The 20312-nt window shown below is 38.3% G+C and overlaps 1 protein-coding gene across 1 annotated transcript; it reads right to left on the bottom strand.

Moving 5' to 3' along the window:
• Window positions 1–1112: 1112 nt before the first annotated feature.
• LOC127661667 (neuronal acetylcholine receptor subunit beta-4-like) lies at window positions 1113–18329 on the bottom strand. The gene is made up of 6 exons (XM_052152484.1): window positions 18246–18329; window positions 10437–10582; window positions 8318–8362; window positions 7971–8080; window positions 4875–5940; window positions 1113–1895 (listed from the first exon to the last, which is right to left on the bottom strand). The coding sequence occupies exons 1-6, from the start codon at window positions 18292–18294 to the stop codon at window positions 1722–1724; spliced, it is 1590 nt and encodes a 529-aa protein (XP_052008444.1). The 5' UTR covers window positions 18295–18329; the 3' UTR covers window positions 1113–1721.
• Window positions 18330–20312: the final 1983 nt, after the last annotated feature.

Here is a 20312-nt window from a genome sequence, read left to right as displayed (position 1 = left end):
CATATCAACGTATTCAGCCTTTTTTCCAGTCTTAAAAACACAACACATGAAAAATACGCTGGAAAAAAAGGCTGAATACGTTGATCAGTGTTGGGTAATTTATTTAGAAAATAGGAATCCACTACAAATTACTAATTATTTCTCTAAAATTGTAATCAGATTACTTTACTAATTACTTTCATTACAAATTACTTTACATTTAAGTTACCATCTAAACACTTTCAAAATAATGTCTATATTTCTTCCTTTTTCTTTGTCACAAACAATACACTCGTCACCTCACATTTCACCTTCACAATAACTCGTTATGGGGCCATAATTAATGTATTCTACAAACATTAGGCTATATATAACAAATTATCATAACACTATAATGTACTAAAAAGTAATTATCTGAAAGTCAGTGGCTGTAATCTGTAATAGTAAAGATTTTAAAATGTAGTGCATTACACTATTTTTTGACTAAAAAGTAATACCAGCAAGTAATTACTTTGTAATTGGATTAAACCCAACACTGAGACAATGAGAAACTGTTCATGAAAGCACATGATGGTTCTTTTTTTTTACCATGAAGACCACATTTAATAGTGGTTGAGATTGGAGAGTTTATACCTCAGACCAAATAACTGTCAAAATAAGGTCCAAATGAATGGAAGTACCTTTTGTTTACTTCAAGGAATTGAACATACAGTGCTGCATTGATATATTCACATAATCTAAAAGCATCCTGTAATGCACACAATTTAATCAGTTATGCAAAGTTTACCAAACGTATAATTTTATAACATGTGCTTTAAAAAAAAAAAAAGAAAAAATGCTGGAATGTAACAACTTTGACTATCAGTACTGTGGAAATGGGTAAACTTAAACACAGGACATTTTGCACTGTGAATCAGAGTTATCATTGTAATCTGGATTAGACATAACTAAATACATTTCAGGTTTCAGCAATTGCAGGATTCTCAGCTAAGTGTGTGTGTGAACGATAAAGAGAGAGAGAGAGAGAGAGAGAGAGAGAGAGAGAGAGAGAGAGAGAGAGAGAGAGAGAGAGAGAGAGAGAGAGAGAGAGAGAGAGTCTAAATAATAGCATGCTATAACCAGCAGGTGGCACAGTACATAAAGTATCTTTGAAGTATTGCCACAAATTAGTCAATTTCAGGTCAGCTGTAAATGTACTTCAAGTTGGCACGTGGAGATGCAGAGGGTGAAAAATGATTATTAGGATCATAAATAAACTCAGCTGACAAATGCTTGTGTTCAAACATATAACACAAGGCATTTAACAGAAGACTGATGAAAAGGAGCTTAAAGAAATTAAGATGAATCTTTACTGCTTCAAATCAAAATAACACATCCAGGAAAGTATAAGAAACTATCAGTCAAGAAAGTTATCTGTTTTCAAGACATTCTCAAAACTGACATAAATAACTGCATCAAGATTAAAGTTTGCAGTCATATTCTGGGTTAAATTAATTCTGATCTGTGGAAACAGCTCTACATTAGGCCTGCACTGCTTTGATATACAACAATAATGTGTCTGCCTACATCAGCTTGGATCACAGTTTACAACTGCTATTACAGTATCACATTAAAGTGGTGTGGCATGCTCAGATAATCAGTCAGAGCATGATGTCTTTGGGTTAGATTATATAAAGTAGCAGTTCAGTCATTGGAAGCTGGTGTTGGTGGCTCTGGCTCGAGGGTAGACCTTCCACATAGCCTCACATTCCATCCCGCCTCGATGACTCTGTGCTGGGCTGTTGGACAGGAACAGTCTGACTCTGGAATAGGGGCTGGAGAAAAAGTCCCAGGGTGCCCACAACACATACAATCACAAAGATCCACAGAAACAACCGGTCCACCACCATGGCAACATACTTCCAGTCTTCGATGACCTAAGTAGGGAGATGAATTGCAGAGAACAGTAAAATATCATTTCCTATTACTTTTAGGGGTGTTTGGGGCAAAATACTGTAATACCCAGGCAAGTTCTTGACAGGTTTCATGAGATTTACCCCTTTACAAAATCTATTGACCTGTTAGCAGGCCACTAATGGACAGTGTATTTAGTGAGAAACAAAATGAAAAGTGCAGTGGGACAGTGGGTTTGAACACAGTGTAAACAATTATCAGATTAACAAGTGCTGAGCAACAGCTATTGACCATGCACCCACACCATCTTTCAAACTGCTGTCCTCTGCACTTTTTGATTGCCACCATTATTCAGAACCGCTCCCTCTCCTCCAACACTGATTTAAGGAATCAACCGATAGTGTTACAGTGTAATTTGGCTAAGTGTAAATTTAACCTCCTCTTTATATCACCTGTTTCCTAATTGTGTGTGTACTTGAAAAACGATAATGTTTTTTGTTAAATTTAGATTTATATTTACCTTACATTTTTAGATTTTTTTTACTGTTTAATTAGTGGTCCTTGCGTAGCAAGCATCACTATTATTATCTCACATACTTATTATTATTCTTCCGGACAAAACTTCCGGACAAACTGGCACCTAACTTGTCCCGGACCATTTGTTGTACACCCTTCAATGAGGTGTCAATTCAATTGGCTTATTGAGGAGAGGTGTGCTATAACTTTTCTAAGCATTTGGGGGTATGATGTACCCCTGGGGGGCAAAAAACTGCCCTCAAAAAATCCCATTGACTACACTGATCAAAGAGATATTGGGTTTGGCTTGTTTTACTCAGGTTAGCAAGCAGTCTTTGTATATCCCTTGTAAACTACTTAGCCACGCCCTAGTAACAATTTAGAGAACCCTAGCAACAAATCCAATTGACTTCCATACAAAATGGCTTAAAGGGATATCTTCGGATTAGAATGTCATCGAGACATGAGAGTTGGCTTGTTTTAATTGGGTAAGCAAGCAGTCTTCGAGTATCCCTTTGGAAACTACTTAGCCATGCCCTAGCAACCATTTATAAAACTCTAACAACCAACCCCATTGACATCCACAGAGGGATATCTCCAGATCTGAATGTCATAAAGACTTCATTGTTGGCTCATATGTCTCACCAGGGTGATACTAAAAATCAGCCTTGTTAGAATCACCCTGGAAACTGCCTAGAAACCAAACGAGCTCACCCTAGCAACCAAGTAGCAAAACAAATATTTCTGTATCAGAATATCATACAGACATCCAGGTTGGGTCATCTGACTCATGCTAGCAAGGAGCCTTGTTAGTATAACCTGTAAATTAGTATAACTGTCTAGCAACCAGAAGGGGTCACCCTAGCAACTGAGTAGCAAAACACATATCTCTGCACCAGAACATTGTAGAGACTTCCGGGTAGGCTCAATTGAAACGAGATAGAAAGCAGCCTTTTTATTATTACCCTGGCAACTGCCTAGCAACCAGATGGAACTCCCTAGCAACCGTGGAACAACACCAATATTTCTGCACCAGAACAACTTACAGTCGTGGGGGTGGCCTCTTTCAACTTGGGGCTCTTTGTGGAACATTGTGCTGATTACATTTTCCACGGCAAGCACCACTCACATTTTCTTAATAAAACGTACCTATCTATTTAACTATAACATGCTTTGAACCCATGGACAATAAGGTCCAGTTAGAATTTAACTACATTACTAGATACAGAAATGTAAGGATGATTTTATTCCACATCTTATTGTTAATTGTTATAGGAGTTATGACTTGTGATTTACTAGTGAAACCATAAAAGTCTAAGTTATATAAGCCTTTGTGCCATTAATCCACTTAACACTTTTCGGATGGCTTGAAACTACTTTTAATTTGTGTTAACCTACAGTATCTGACACATGGCCAGATTCCAAGTCAATAATTAAGCCAACTCTTTTGATTATACTGGTTTTCTGCTTTGATATACCATTTAGATTGGGACTTGGTTTAATATCTGGGAACTTAAGGCATTGCCTAAAGTACACTGTAAAAATAAAATTTCTACTCGTCCCTCCTTTTCTTAACAAACAAAAAAAGCAATGGAAGTGATTAGGGCCAATCCGTAAATGTTACATTTTAATATTTCAAAAGTATAGGCACACAACTTAAACAATATGCATGTTAACATGATTTAGTCTGATAAAATCACTTACTAATCTTTTTGTGTAAAGTTATATCCAATTTACTACTTGCTAAGATGTTGTAAACCCTTAAACTCTAAATATGACTAAAAAAATGTAATTCAATGAATAACACATTTAATGCTCAAATAATACACTAATAATAATAATAATATAAGTTTTAACAGAAGAATGAATGTAAATTCTTATATACATTTATAAGCTTCAGATTTCTGCCTTTAATCCCTCCAAAAATTGGCCCCATTCACTTCCATTGTAAGTACCTCATTGTAATCTTGATTTTTGTTTTTTTTAAGAAAAGGAGAGATGAGTCGAAATTTTTTTTTGGTGGATATCAACATTATGCCACCAATGCTGTCGATTGAGCTTAACTTGTATTGAAACCTGAATATTCCTTTAAAGCCATAATTTTCCAATGTATGTGGTTTTGGAGAGCGTTTTTTTAAAAGGAAAGGAAACACCATTCCAGTGTGGTTAAGAGGCCACAAGATTTTACGTAGTAAAATCAATGCGTTTTCAAATAAAAAGGGATTAGTGTGAATGTGGCCTAACACTCAAATTCTTGCAAGAACTTTAAATAAACTCTTAAAACTGTGAACAGTTCCTTCAGTAACCCCATCATATGGAAATGCTTTGAGGCTCTTGAAACTACATAAGTAGGATATTTGAGGCTCCTTTAAAGGGTGCCTGGAGGATCTCCAGAGTGTTCCAACTGTGTGGCATCTGAGGAACCCCAAATGGTGCCTCAAATAATTTTTACAGCCATAAAGCACATATACCATAATTTAACTCACACTTTGATCATCGTCATTCCCCATCATGTGGTCAGCTACATAGCGAACGCCATCCACAGCCTCATGAATATCAGCACCCCAGTCTGAGGTCCCCCTGCAACCCCTCTGGTCCCGAGTTGTGTTTTGGTCATTGGGCAGGAATTCTGTGGGCCGCAAATCTCCTTTCCGAGAGCCGTAGCTGAGGTTGAGAGGTGCTCCCCTGTTGTAAAAGTGTCTTGGTGAAGAGAGAGCGGAAGCTGATGATGCAGCCAGCAGAACAGAGGCAGAGGAGGAGACTGTGGATTTTTGAGGAGCTGAGTAACCAAGGCCCAACAGTGACCTTGGGTCACGCAATTGCCTTTTCTGTCGCAGCCGCTGTCTAGCCGAGTTCCCTTGAGGCCTTTGCATGAAAAGCAATGCTGGAAGTTTGACAAGGAAAACTAGTTTCACCCAAGCCGGCATGGTGTGTGTACTGGGAGAGCGATGGTGCACATTGAGCACACACACACTTGTGATGATGGAAAATGTTACCAACACCATGGTAAACATCAGGTACTTTCCAATCAGGGGTACATCTAACGAAGTGGGTGGCACAATCTTAGAAATCAGAAGAAGGAAGACAGTGAGTGCAAGCAGAACAGAAATACATAGAGTCATCTTCTCGCCACAGTCTGAAGGTAGATAGAAGACCAGGATGGCCAGTGAGGTGATGAGCACGCAGGGGATGATGAGATTTATCGTGTAGAACAGCGGTTTGCGTTTGATTATGAAGTCATACGTCAGGTCAACATAAGTGGGGTCAAGAGGGTTGACTGTCCTCCTCCCTGGAAGAGCTAAGATGTCCCATTCACCACTGGGAGTGAAGTCATCCATACTGGCCACTTCTGATTTTAATACAAGGTCAATCTCAGTGTGATCGTATGTCCAGGAGCGGAATTTAAGCGTGCAGTTTTGCTGGTCGAAGGGGAAGTGTTTGACCTCAATCTTACAGGCGCTCTTATATATGGCAGGAGGGAGCCAGGCAATGCTTCCGTTAAACAGGACGATGGCATTGGTGAAGACTGTTACCTCATATGTACCATCAGCACTATAGGGTAGATAGAATATTCCATGTTATTACAAGTTATTTGTGCCAACAATATATTACTAACCCTCATGTTCAGGCCAAATGAATGGCGATTATTAACAAAATACATGTTACATTGAAGTATCTATCTGCTACTTCATGACTTTTCAGAATATTATGAGAACGGATTATAAACAAAACTCAATAGATTTAGCTGTCCTTCATGTACAGTGTTACTGTATATTACTAATGTTTGGGATACTCCACATACAAAAGTCTCCACATATAAATCATGAATAAATGCAATTAATTTTCACATGCATACTCTGACTGGTGTACACAATGTACACTGTAAAAAATAATTGTCTGGTAACCTACAATAATAACCTCATGGAGCTATTTCTAACTGATTGATAGAAATAAATATTATTAAAATTAGTTTTGTTGGTGTAGCCCAATGTATTAAGGTTGATTCAGTGATGTTGAATTATATTTTTGACTTTAATCAAACCAAACTAGTTAATTTAGATGTTACCACATAAACCATGTGGATGCACTCGGAAGCTAAGGCAGCTGACTTGGTGCCTTTTTTACCTAATTAGTTAATGGCTTAACCCTGTGGTTTTCAAACTTGCCATGCTAAGGACCCCAAAATATGCGAGGAACCCCCTTACAAAATTAAAAAGGCAGCTTTATATTTTCATGTATAAAGACTCCATAGTTTGTATGATGCTATAAAGAAAACATGTTACCGAAAATAAATAATAAGCTTTTATATTGTCATTGTACTTAAGCCAAAAGATATCCATCCATCCATCCATCGTCAACCGCTTATCCTGTGTACAGGGTCGCGGGGGGCTGGAGCCTATCCCAGCTAACATTGGGCGAAAGGCGGGGGACACCCTGGACAGGTCGCCAGTCCATCGCAGGCCAAAAGATATTTAAAATATTATTTTCAAAAATATTTATGTTGTATTTACATATTAGAGGCTACAGTTAAAACTATGGATGTCAATAGAATAAAATAATCATGATTAATTTCATGATTTCCAACCAGTCTTTAAAGCAAATTAAAATCAAATTCAGTAATGTTTTTTTCTCTCTCTCTCTCTCTCTCTCTCTCTCTCTCTCGCTCTGTGTACACCCTAGAACCCCCTAGAACCTTCTGGGCATCCCCAGACCCCAGTTTAAAAACCCCTGGCTTAACCAACAGCGTTTCTGTATGAATGGACCATTAAACGAAAATGGTCTCAGAAAAACAATTTTTTTCATCCTACCTCAGTATACAGCCTCTAAAGGCAGCATTTTAGAGCTTTCAGATTCAGTTAACATGTTTTTTCAATGTAAAACATTAGTACAAAATTTACCAAAAAAATTATAAATTAGGTTACACCAACTAAAGTAAGTGTAGAGTGGAGGAGGGCGGGGCCGGGCTGGAACAACGCACGTCCGGTCCCCAATCAGCCTGATGGGGGTGCGCAAGGGATAAAGGCGGCCGGTTACGATGGTTCGAGAGAGAGAGAGAATTACTGTCAGCTGCTCTGTGTTTATGTTTGTGTTTTTTGTTCAGTTTATTATTAAAACTATTATTTATATTGTCAAGCCGGTCCTTGCCTCCTTTCCCTTAACCCGCTTTACAGTAACCTTTATCAGTCAAGTAGAAATTGGGTTCTGTGGGAAAAGAGTAAAACCAATTTCAAAAGAACATAGGGTTAATTTATTTAATTATTTATATAATAAGCACAACAATCACCCATTTCTTCTTAGATACTGTATAACATCAATCTGTGAATGGAGATTCAATACATTGAAGGTAAGTAGCCATTTAGTAGACACTTTAATCCAAAACTATATTACCCATATTACCTGGAGCATCTGGGGTGCTTGGGTTCTTTGCTCAAGGTCACAGCAGTGACAGTTCATGGCTTGAGCCAGCAACCTTCAAGTTTCTGACCATGGGATACAGCCACGACTACCACTTCAATCACAGCATGCACTGTCTGGGTTACTCTTCTCAAAATATTGTAAAACATGCATTTTACTCCACTCACTTGTTGTACAGCACAATATCAGGCAGCCAGATGTGTCTGGAGGGGATCCGGAGCTTGTCAATTCCCTCATACTCGGCTGGATCCCAGGATAGTCTATAATCATTCCAGTTCTGCATATAAAATTGAAATTGTCATTTAATTTAAAATATGAGCTTTGCTGCAGTCAGACTTCCCACAATTATGCACTTCATTACCAGTCTAATGAATGGAATTGAGTGGCACTGATTATTGATAGGACGGGAGAGGACAGTCTATGGGTAAAATTCAAGATCAACTGCAAGGACATCAGAGCTGATGTTGGTCTTAATTTTGTAATAATTGGAATGTGATAGACCATTTACGCTTACCTGAGTGAGCCAGACGTTTGTTGTCATGATCTGTTCTCTTTCGTTCTGGAAGCAATGATAAATGCACACACACAGGGATTGTTAAGAATGAAATTGTAGGTCATTTCAAATTAAATAGAAATGTATTTTTCTGCAGCATCAGGACATAATATTTGTAATTACCTTTTAGACTTGTTTAAGCAAACTGCCAGTCAACATAGTAGTAAAGCATTTAAAGACTTTACAGTACATTGCTACCTGCTTTGCAAAAAAGTGATGATTGAAAAATAAATTAGATGGCATATGGAGAGCAATAAGGACTCATTCTCTAATTTTACTGAATTACAAATCTTACATTGAAATTTACTTGTTTGTGACAATTTGTTGGGAGACAGTTGGGGGTGGGACTATCTGTTAATTAACCAATGGCAGTTAGGGGAGTGTTCTGGAAACCTGTTTGAAAACAACCAATAATTTTGGAGTTGCATTTGGTGACACTAGCGCCACAGTAACTACACAATTCACCTTTAAGTATGTACTAGCTTTGCACACTCGGGTCAGGTTTAAGTTTATCCGATGATGGTTGTGAAAAACAATTTCGCAGCAATGTTTCTCTGTGGACACCAATATGTACAGTATGAGCATCTATGAATTGGCAGTGGAGCTCTGAATACTATAACAGTGGCATGTTTATGACAGCCTTTGACACTAAAGAAATTCAAGGGCCAGTATGTATGAAGTTGTTCTGTGTAATAATGCTTGTGCAAGATAAATTCCACTGTGTCATATAAATGCAATTATTGGGTTATGAAAAGCAAACACTGATCCTAGAGCAACACTTTTAAATTCAATAAATATTATCTCAGGTTTGTCAGAGAGGTGCAATACAACATAAACAGATCTGTATGTCAGTAGGTGCAGTTAGGATTATTCTCAGTGACTGATAATCTTACAAACAGAATATGACATTTCAAGGGAGATATTCAATAATACTGTGGTCTGAAATGTGCCCTTTATTTTTAAGACATCATTATTTTTAGATTCTAGTTTGTAATGTAGATAACAATGTCGATCTCTATCTGTACAGAGCTCACAACACGTCTTATGAAAACTGAAGGGTTTTCTTAAAAAATCTGACACAACTTTAAACCGTGAAGTCATTGCCAATTAAAATAGACTATACATTAAGCACTTCCAAAGTAAGATGGTGGTATGTTTTTTAAATCTTGGAATCAATACATGTTAAGGTCTCTGTTGGATTTATCTCTTATATATATTTTAACGCTAGGGGGTTGCGTAATAACATTAAAAGAAAAGCATTATTTGAATTTGCTAGACAATACAGGGCTTATTTCTGTTATGTACATGAAGCTCAATGATGACGGCAAATTCTGGAAAGCTCAATGGGGGGAATTTAATATGGCTTTCCCATGGTTCTGAACATTCAGCGGGGGTAATAACACTTAAGAATAGGTTTAATGGTGAAGTTATGCAATCACTATGTGATTCAGAAGGTCAATTTCTTTGTTTGCTACTCAATTATAATGATATGTTTATTATTACAGCTAATGTTTACGGGTACAATAGGAAGTCAGAAAATGACAATCTTTTGGAGAACATAGAGAATACATTTAAAAGTTGGTTAGACAAATATCCACATGCTTATATTATTATAATGGGAGGGGATTTTAACATTGTTCAGGACTATGCTGTAGATAAATGGCCACCAGGTCAACCAAACTCTACAAATACTAATCTCAAAAACTTTATGGATAAATGTAATCTAATAGATATTTTGAGATCTAAATGTCCTAATAGTATAGCCTTTACATGGAGTAACATATCAGGCTCAAGTCTGTCTAGAATAGACTACTGGTTAATTTCTGAAAGTCTTGACAAAGATGGGGTAGATGTAGATATTTTACCTACACCCTTAACAGATCACAGAGCTATTTATATAAATATGAAGCTGTTCCCCAAAAAACACAATGTGAAAGCCCCCCTAGTGTGCATCTATTTGTTACATTTATGTTGTATTTTCTTGTATACTCTAATTATTGTAACATATTTTTGTTGTTAATAAAAATAATAATAATACAAAAATACAGGTACAGGTCCAATGACAATAGTTTTCACTCACCACACTGATAAGCTGGGCCAGAGAAACCTGTAGGACAACCGTCACTCTCTCCGTCCTGTTCACGGCCGGCCTGATAAGCTTATTATAGCGCTGCTTACCAAGAAGCCAATTCATCAATCGCTCCTCTGAGTCTGCACAGACCCCACCTGCAGATGTGCAAACAAGAAAGATCAGACCAATAAGACTATAATCATTAATATCTGAATCAGAGCTTCAGCAATTAGTTTTATTTCTCATAAAGATGGGGACATTACTCAGGTATATTGGACACTGACTATCACTTGAAGGCATTAGTTGATAATTACTAATAGCCTGTCTTAAATAAGTACAGAACCTTTAATGAGGGGTTGCGTTGTGTCGTAGTTAAGCCCTTAAGATCGGCAACAAGAAGGTTGCTGGTTTGAGGCCCACAAGAAATGAGACAGAAGCCATCACTATTGAACCTTGTGTAAGCCTGGGTGATTGTCCCTGTCATAAATTCATGGCCGTTCGATGATGACATTGTGTGACGAGGAGCCCAGGTTGTGTGGATATAAATGATTCTAATGCTAAATGTGCAAAATAACAAGGTCTATGTCTATGATTCATAACAAATATGTACATTTACATTTATATTTATGCATTTGGCAGACTCTTTTATCCAAAGCGACTTACAGTACACTTATTACAGGGACAATCCCCCCCCGGAGCAAACTGGAGTTAAGTGCCTTGCTCAAGGACACAATGGTGGTGGCTGTGGGGAGTACTGTTTAACACTGAAGGTAACAAACAGGTGCTCTTAACTTTAATATTGGTAAATCTAAGGGTTACAAAGATTTGGAAGAAACATTGCATTTTGCACCAAAAGTGCTAAAAAACCCTGTGACAAGGAGGAAGGTGGGGCTGGGCCGTGAGACCGCATGGCCACCCCCCAATTGAGCTAATCAGCCCAGAAGAGGGATAAGGCCGAGCCAGATGTGGCAGTTAGGGAGAGAGAGAGCCACATGCAGCTGTGTTTATGTTAGCGTTTGTGTTTATGTTTGAGTCTTTTTAAGTTTTCATTAAACATTATTTTGATGGTTCGTCCAGTTCCCGCCACCTTCTTGCCGATTTTAAATCTTGTTACAAACACAAAGAATGACAGCTTTTAATTTAAAGCTGAAGTATGTAACTTTTTCACTATTAAAATACTTTTTCTATCCCAGCTTAATATGCAAATACAAATATAAGTAAACCATGCATAGGTTAATTTTCTCGAAAACTGTAAAAACTGTGTTTTCAAAGATTAATTCCTGTGTTTGTTTTGAGCGGCCCACTTAGACCCGCCCCAACAACATTACTTAACCAATGGCATGAGATGGGGGTGGGACTATCTGATGGGTTGGACAACAGCCGACAAGGGGCACATTCAGAAAGCTGTTTTGAAAACATTGTTTATTTTTGCAAATACATTCAGTGGTGCTAGTGTCGCAGATATTACATACTTCAGCTTTAAGTACAATAATAATAATTAAAATTATTATCATGTGAGCAACATGTGATTCCTAAAAGTACAATCATGTTAAAGCATGCTCGTCTCATGGTTTACATTGCCTTTTTTGTCTGTGTTGATTGTAGAAGCATAGCCTATATAGTTTATAACCCAGCTGGAAGACTTGTTGCTGAGTCAGCACCTGTGTACCTCAAAACAGAGTTGCTTTCAAAGTTTATCAGCCAGCCAGCGCTCAATAATAGCAGGTGAGGAGAGAGCTACTATAGAGTGAGAATGTCCAACCTGGTCTAATAACACGTAAGAAATATAGCTGCAAGCAGCAATCAATGGGCCCAAGCACCGTGGGCCTAGTGGCTTTAGTAAAACAATGCATCAAAAATTTTGAAGCGATTTGTTTAAATGTAAATTAATTTTTTCAAAGACTGTTGTAAGGGCCACACTGTCTGCTGCCAGTTTTTGGCGCTATGACTGTGACCCACAGTAGAAACATCAATGTGATCAGCCCTCAAGGCCAAACATATTGGTCAATTTTGATGTAAATCACACAATGTTACTTTATCGCGGCGCTATGGAGACTCCGTTTGAGACATCAGAAATCTGTTCACAATTCAGCATCTTCAATATTTTGGCATGACGTTGCCTGAGTTTGGTGCCAGTCATCTGAATACCCTATGAGGAGTATTTCAATTCCAGAGCATGCCATTTTCAAACAATCCAAAATGGATGAAGTATGGACTTCCAGTTGGGCAGAGCTAATGTCTATTGTGTGAAAGCTTTCCGGCTTGATGAGATCTACATACAGTATGTACAAAGTTGACTGTAGCTGAAAAGGGATTTGCTACAGAGTCCCCTGAACATGGCCATTTTCTATTTGGTGCTACAGAGCCCCCTCTGCATGCCCATGAATGAACCTTTGCCCAGCCCTAATGGCCGATGATTCTGATGTGTGTGCAAAAGATCATACAAATTCAAGCATGCCAAGTACCTCAAAAACATACGAATATACACAAAAAGGAATAATAGTGTTTAATGAGTTGCCATGGCAACATTAGTTAAGATATCGAAAATCCCTTCATAATTTTAAATCTCTACTGTCTTGACATAATTATAAACAAATTTGAAGCAGTTCAGATAAAAATAAGAGTGCTATTCCAAAGCCTGTAAAATTTCCACACTTCCTGCTGCCAGTTGGTGGCGCTATGATCATGCAGCACAATAGTCATATTCATGTGATCAGCCCCCAATACCAAACATAATCTCAATTTTGATCTAAATTGCACAATACACACCGCAGATATGCAATTCCTCTTTTTCATTTTTCACCATTAATTTATCGCCTCACCATGACAACATAGATATATCAAAAATCCCTTCACAATTTAGCATCATCAATGTCTTGGCATGGTGTCGGCCAGAATTGGAACCTGTAACATAAAATCCCTTTGAGGAGTATATCAAATTCCAGAACATGCGTTTTTAAAACAATGCAACATGGCAGACTTCCTGTTTGGCAGAGCCTATGACTATGTGGGTGTAAGTGGTCCAGCTAGACAAGATCTATATGTGTACAAAGTTTAGTGAATGTAAGTGAAAAAGCATGTGCTACAGAGCGTCCCAAAAATCTAATTTTCAAGGGGCTGAAAGAGAGCCCCCCCTTGACCCCCCCTCCACGTGACCTTTTGCTAAGCTCTAATGGCTGAAGATTTTGATGTGTGTGCAAATAGTTTTTGAGCATGTTAAGGGACCCAAAAGCCCCTGATACATTGAAAAGAAGAATGTTAACAGTAATCCCTAGGAAAACAATAGGGCCACTGCACTTACATTGCTTGGTCCCTAATAAGTAATAAACGAGATGGCAAAATCAGGAGGAATCTTACAAGATTTTTCGTACAAAAACGTACAACTTGCACTAAGGTAGAAAAAAAATAAACAAACCATGATGAGCACTGGTCAGCATTAATTAGAGACACCCAGAGCTACACTGTAGTGTAAGCACTCCCTTCTTAATGCTGATTGAATATATGCAGGGCATAACAAATTAACACTAAGCCCAAAGGAATAAACAGGCAGCGTAGAACTTTGGCACTCAAGAAGATGATATTCAGCTCTAGGAGAAACTGAATGCAACAAGAAACACTTGCACTTAATTAGGCCAGTAATTAACAATTGTGAATGAAGACTTGACACATATGGGATGACTTTTTCATCTCTGGGTATTCATTCAGGAGGTCTGTAATCGCTAAATATATATTTTTGCATTTCCAATCATGCTGATAACAGGTGCTAACGTGTATGCAGTTGCTGAAGTACCTGACCTGCATGCTGCTATCTTTGCTTTATAGACAATTAGTTCAGGAAATATGTTTTAAATCCAATCACCTGAGGCAGAATGTAATTTCACCAAGTTCCCTGAAGTCACCGAGAAATTACGTCCTGTCAACACTGATTGGCTGATGGCACAAGAAGTAGATGCACAGTCCCAAGCCATTCACTAGTGACTATACTGAGCTGTGTTGTCAAATGCAGCAAGTCCAAGGTAAAGCATGTACTATAATATAATGAGAAAAAAAATTCATTACTATGTTGGTTGCAAATAAATTAATAAATAAATACAATACAAATCTGAAAATAGGGCTACTTTTGAATTGCCATCAATGAAAAAAAGAAAACTGACCATAGGTGGTCATGCACTGATGGCAGGGTGACTAGCTGGCTGTGACTGAAAATGGGTGTGAATTGATCCATGCTTGCTCCCAAACAAATAAACATGCATGTCAAATTTCAGAACAGTATGTAAATATAGATACAGTTTATGCTGCTCACACTCCAGTGACCCAGTTGGAATAAAGAATTTGTCTGTAATCGCTAATACAGTAATTTACTGTTATTAACAAGCCAAACATTGTTATCGTGGACACTTCAAAATACCGTAAATATTTCCAGATAACCTTTTAGCCAATGAGTTTAGATTTTTTGATCACGCAGTAGTTTTTTTTTCCATCAACAAATCAAGATGTATGTAGCACAAATGACACATGCGCACTCTGATGTAAACAAACCACGGTGGATGAGAAGCATGGCTGAAGGAGGAATGCAGCCAACCCTTTATCTGCCTTCTAAAATTAGTTGTAAGTGTGGAAGTATTTCGTGTTCCATAAAAATGTAGAGGGATTTTTGGTTGAATATGGTTTTACTTCTTTGTAAAACATATGGCAGAATAGTGGCAGCGAAAAACGAACACCTCCAACATGTTTGCTCATCTGTGTGACAATCATCCCATGCAATTCGGTCAGATTAAAGGAATAGTTCACCCAAAAATTTAATTTTTCTCATTATTCTCTTACCCTGATGTGTGAATTAAGATTTTTAGAAGAAGATCCTTAGACCTTAGTCAGGTCCTTATAATGGATGTACAGGGTTGCCAGCACTTTGATGGTCCAAAAGTCATATTTAGGCAGCAATAAAGTCATATACATGACTCCTGGTAAGTGAATAATGAGATCATTTTCATTTTTGGGTGACATTCCCTTTAAGGTAACTTGTGAAAGTTCTGCTTATTTTTAAAACTCTTTTTGAAAACTGAGAGACAAAGCTCTAAGAAACAACTAGCTACAGTAAGTGACAAATAAGATGGCAAAGAAGATGAACTGTTGCCGTTTGCAGAATGTGTTGCTTGCTTTCAAGTGGCCAAAGAGTGGTTCGCTAAAACCGTGCTAGCTACACAGTAACATTTGCGTCTTGTAGGAACAGCTAAAATGCAGTTGTAATCAGCTAATACTACAGTAAGTACTGTAATTAATAATGGAAATGTGGCATAAGGATGATTTAAATATTAAGTTCAAGTTGGAACGCAATGCAAGCATACGTTGCCATAGACTGTTAGTGAATTTGCAGTATTTAAATTTGTAGCAAGCACAGTTATAAAAATTCAGGATACTAAAGAGACCTTTCTACTGACTCTGAAAAACTCCAAAATAAAGATGCCCAGGGTCTCTGCTCATCTGCATGAACGTGCCTTAGGCATGTTGCAAAGAGGCATGAGGACTGTAGATGTGGTCAGGGCAATAAATTGCAATGTCTGTACGGTGAGACGCCCAAGACAGCACTATAGGGAGACAGGAAGGACAGCTGATCGTCCTCGCAGTGGCAGACCACATGTAAAAGCACCTGCACAGGATCACTATCTGAAAATCACACCTGTGGACAGGTACAGGATGGCAACAACAACTTCCCGAGTTACACCAGGAATGCACAATCCCTTGCACAATCCCTCCATCAGTGCTCAGACTGTCCGCAATAGGCTGAGAGAGGCTGAACTGAGGGCTTGTAAGCCTGTTGTAAGGCAGGTCCTTACAAGACATCACCGGCAACAACGTTGCCTATGGGCACAAACCCACCATCGCTGCTTCAGACAGGTCTGGCAAAAAGTGCTCTTCACTGACGAGTCACGGTTTTGTCTCACCAGGGGTGATGGTCGAACTCGCATTTATCGTCGAAGGAATGAGCATTACACCAAGGCCTGTACTCTGGAGCGGGATCGATTTGGAGGTGGAGGGTCCATGGAGGTGTCACAGCATCATCGGACTGAGCATTTTGTCATTGCAGGGAATCTCAACGCTGTGCGTTAGAGGGAAGACATCCTCCTTCCTCATGTGGTACCCTTCCTGCAGCCTCATCCTGACATGAACCTCAAGCATGACAATGCCACCAGTCATACTGCTCGTTATGTGCATAAATTCCTGCAAGACAGGAATGTCAGTGTTCTGCCATGGCCAGCAAAGAGCCCGGATCTCAATCCCATTGAGCATGTCTGAGACCTGTTGGATTGGAGGGTGAGGGCTAGGGCCATTCACCCCAGAGATGTCCGAGAACTTAAAAGTGCCTTGGTGGAAGAGTGGGGTAACACCTCACAGCAAGAACTGGCAAATCTGGTGCAGTCCATGAGGAGGAGATGCACTGCAGTACTTAATGCAGCTTGTTATGTTCATACAAATATTTACACACATTAAGTTTGCTGAAAATAAAAGCAGTTGAAAGTGAGAGGATGTAACTTTTTTTTGCTGAGTTTATTTATCACCAGTGTGTAACCAAATTTTCAAGACTGGGAAGGGTGGTTGGGTGGAGGACAAATACGACCTATAATGGTTACAGGCCTGTTTCAAACCAACAACAACCATTGCCAAGGCACAATGATAAACTAGACGTGAATCCACACATTTTTTGGAGTTCCTTTGAAAAAGAAGCTAGTGTAATCGACCCACTGTAAGAAAGATTAAGTGTTTTGTTGACCGAAGTGTATTTCAAATTAGTCCACAGATTCTACCCAGCAAATAGTTCCCTAAAGAACTTAAAATTTTACATTGAGACAATGTTCTTATTTATATATTTATTTTAAAGGTGCAAGACAAGACATTTGTAATTTTTCCATTTATTATTATTTTTTTGGCAAAGTTTTCGTTCCTTTGAACTGATCACATGTATCCTCAATTTTCATTATGCTAGAAAGATGTGCTGTTTGGTTTTTAGAGTATCTAAAATAAAAAGAAAAAGAAAATTAAAAACTGATTTATTTCATTACTCTTTTATTACTTTTAGTCAAGTTTCATATAAATAAGTGTTAATCTTAAATCACAAAACATATTTTTTGCATTTCTGAAACAGTATTCTAAAAACACTTGTCTTTATTAAAGATTTTCAGTTATGTACAATTTTTTTTCTTTTTTTTTTATTGCTTATCTGTATTTATTTGTATTGTTATATTTATTTTATTTTTACCCCCTGGCTGTGCGTTGTACCGTTATGTGAACTGTTTATTGTTTAAAAATAATAATAAATAAATAAAAGTGTTTTGATGACCACAGGCTGTCTTGTGCTTTAGAACAGGGACTGCACCCACACAAAGACATCGCCTCAAATGGCCAGCGAACAGTGAATGGACAAAAAGTGTGATAAATGAATGGCTCTCTCTTCATGCATTAGTGCCTTATAGTTAGTGTCACTGACATATAAAATGTATCAGCCGTAAAGCTTAGTAGGTAATGCAGCTAGTCATATAAACACAGAAGATTGTGCAATTTGTAAGTAGCCTAAAGAAGCCTTTGATTAGGTAACATTCATTTATTAACGGTTTGAATTTTAAAACGGGACAGTCATTTAAATGCCTCACAGTCTTATAACAGTCATCAGGTTGTGTTCCAGATTTCAACGGCAAAACTAAATCAGATTTAGGACCAACAAACGGCATTTCTAAATTTCAACTTTAAACTTTGCCTTTTAATTTACGTTTTTAAACATGAACACTAAAATAATGATAGTGGGCTAATAGTTATTTCACTTACTTTGAACGAGAGTAAAAACGCAAACGAGAATAGTCAGTGTCCGTTTCATGGTCAAGCTTGTGTACAAGCGTCTTCTCCAGTCCCATAACGCCTCAACGCATCGCAGAACCAGAACAGAACAGAACCAGAACCGCGCCTGACGCAAACTCAGTCCGCTAGTTCAGAAGATGTAACGGCAGTGTTGTTAATTCAGTGATGAGCGTCGCCCTTGCCGCCTCTGCAACGCGCAGCGTTTCTCTTGTGCGAGCGTTAACGGAGAGAAGTATCCAGCGACTCCCCCTCCTCTTCTACCGGCAGACACTCACTCACCGCCATGCGTTTTCTCTTCATCACTTCTGTTCCTCTGCTCTGAGGTGAAACCGGGATACTTGAGACACCAGCGAATATTCCACATGGTAGGACTGTCTTGGAAAGTCAATTGTATATAAAGTCTGTGATATACAAGTAAAAATTAAGTTGTCACACTGAGGTACATTGTTCAATTGGGAATCATTAAATGTTTAGCTAAATTTAAACAGTTAAACAATTATGAAGCACAATTTATGAAACTGCAAAGATGTTAGTACCATGTATACAAACTAATTGTTTTGGCCAACAGAAATTGTAATTAACTTTGTACAATTTCAGCATTTAAAACTTAATACCTTATAGATGTTACAGTAAAAAAACAATTAATGCACGATTTCCTGTAAAGCTGCTTTGATACAATGTGTGTTGTGATAAGCGCTATACAAATAAAAATGACTTGACTTGACATCAAACCACAGGAATGAACCTGCCCTTGACTGACATTTATGAAAAACCTTGTCTTGAAGTTTATTATGTAAATTATTATAAAAATATAGCTAATAAGTGAATACCATACACATCAAGGGCCAGTGGTGGCTCAGCGGTCAAGGCTCTGGGTTACTGACCATATGGTTGGCGTTCAAGCCCCAGCACCGCCAATATTCCAATGTTGGGCCCTTGACCCTATCTGCTCCAGGGGTGCTGTTTCATGGCAGACCCTGCTGTCTGACCCCAGCTTAGTTGGGATATGCGAAAAACAACTGCATTTCATTGGCTCTGCACAATGACAAAGTTGAATCTTAATTTTAATAATGCAGTCTGTGTAGGGCACCAACTCCCTAGGGGGCCCCATCTTACCCTAGGGGGGCTCCTGAAACTCCACGGGCTACCCTCACGTGTTCAAAGTTATTAAAGGACCTGGTAGCAGTTTTGGAACACAGCTATCACCTCGCGCAACTTACCCACTGCACCGTGCCTCGCAATTTACACTTTGCACTGCGCCTCGCATACACAGTTATAACATGAGCAAAGTAATATGTGTGACTCTATAGTTTAAATAAACACTTATAATCTTTATCAAATCTACTTCACACCTTAAATCTGTCCCTCAAATCTTGCCCTGATCAGAGCTGATGTTTTACAGCAACATTGGGCCACATGTGTGTGTTGCAATCTGAGAGCATATGACAGTGAGTGGTGTCAGGACAGGTCAAGGCTCATGGTGTGAGGGCAGTGCACTCAGTCTGACCTCCATATATCATGCCTGTCTGTATGCTTTATCACTTCCATCCCTTTCTATATCTGTCCCACTGTCTGTGATCACCTTTAAATTCTAGTCTCTATACCGTATGCAAAACAGAGGAAATAACTCAAATAAATTTTTTTACTTAACTGAATTTAAATGATGGTGGGTGACTATAAAATGTAATTGGACTAAGTAAATGTATTAAAGCAATATCACACAAGCATGAGTGCTGTATTTTGCTTTATCCGCACTGCTGTGATTCAACTGTAGGTAAGTGTGATATTGCTTTTATACAACAGTTCAATGAACAAAAAAAATAAAATAAGGAAAGTGCTATTTTGCATGGAAGTATTTACGCCACAGATCAGGATCTGCCGTTGCTAGTTAAAAAGATGCACCCAAGCCTCTGTTACTAATTCAAAAATGTCACTTTAGAACTAGTTATTTAGGCTTGGGCTGTTTCTAACAAGTTATTGGAGAAACATGGATGTGTGTGTATATTTGTGTGTTTAAGAGAGAGAGAAAGAGAGAGC

Source organism: Xyrauchen texanus, chromosome 21, assembly GCF_025860055.1.
Source record: "Xyrauchen texanus isolate HMW12.3.18 chromosome 21, RBS_HiC_50CHRs, whole genome shotgun sequence".
In the NCBI taxonomy this organism is placed as follows: domain Eukaryota; kingdom Metazoa; phylum Chordata; class Actinopteri; order Cypriniformes; family Catostomidae; genus Xyrauchen; species Xyrauchen texanus.
Note: the sequence above shows the minus strand (reverse complement) of the source record. Positions and strands in the feature narration are given on the sequence as shown.

Coding starts and splice junctions, on each gene's coding strand:
- LOC127661667 (XM_052152484.1), bottom strand. CDS start 18,294: ATGAAACGGACACTGACTATTCTCGTTTGCGTTTTTACTCTCGTTCAA. Junction 8,081..8,317: donor CAAACGTCTGGCTCACTCAG/GTAAGCGTAAAT, acceptor TTTTATATGCAG/AACTGGAATGATTATAGACT. Junction 1,896..4,874: donor GGAATGACGATGATCAAAGT/GTGAGTTAAATT, acceptor CTCCCTACTTAG/GTCATCGAAGACTGGAAGTA.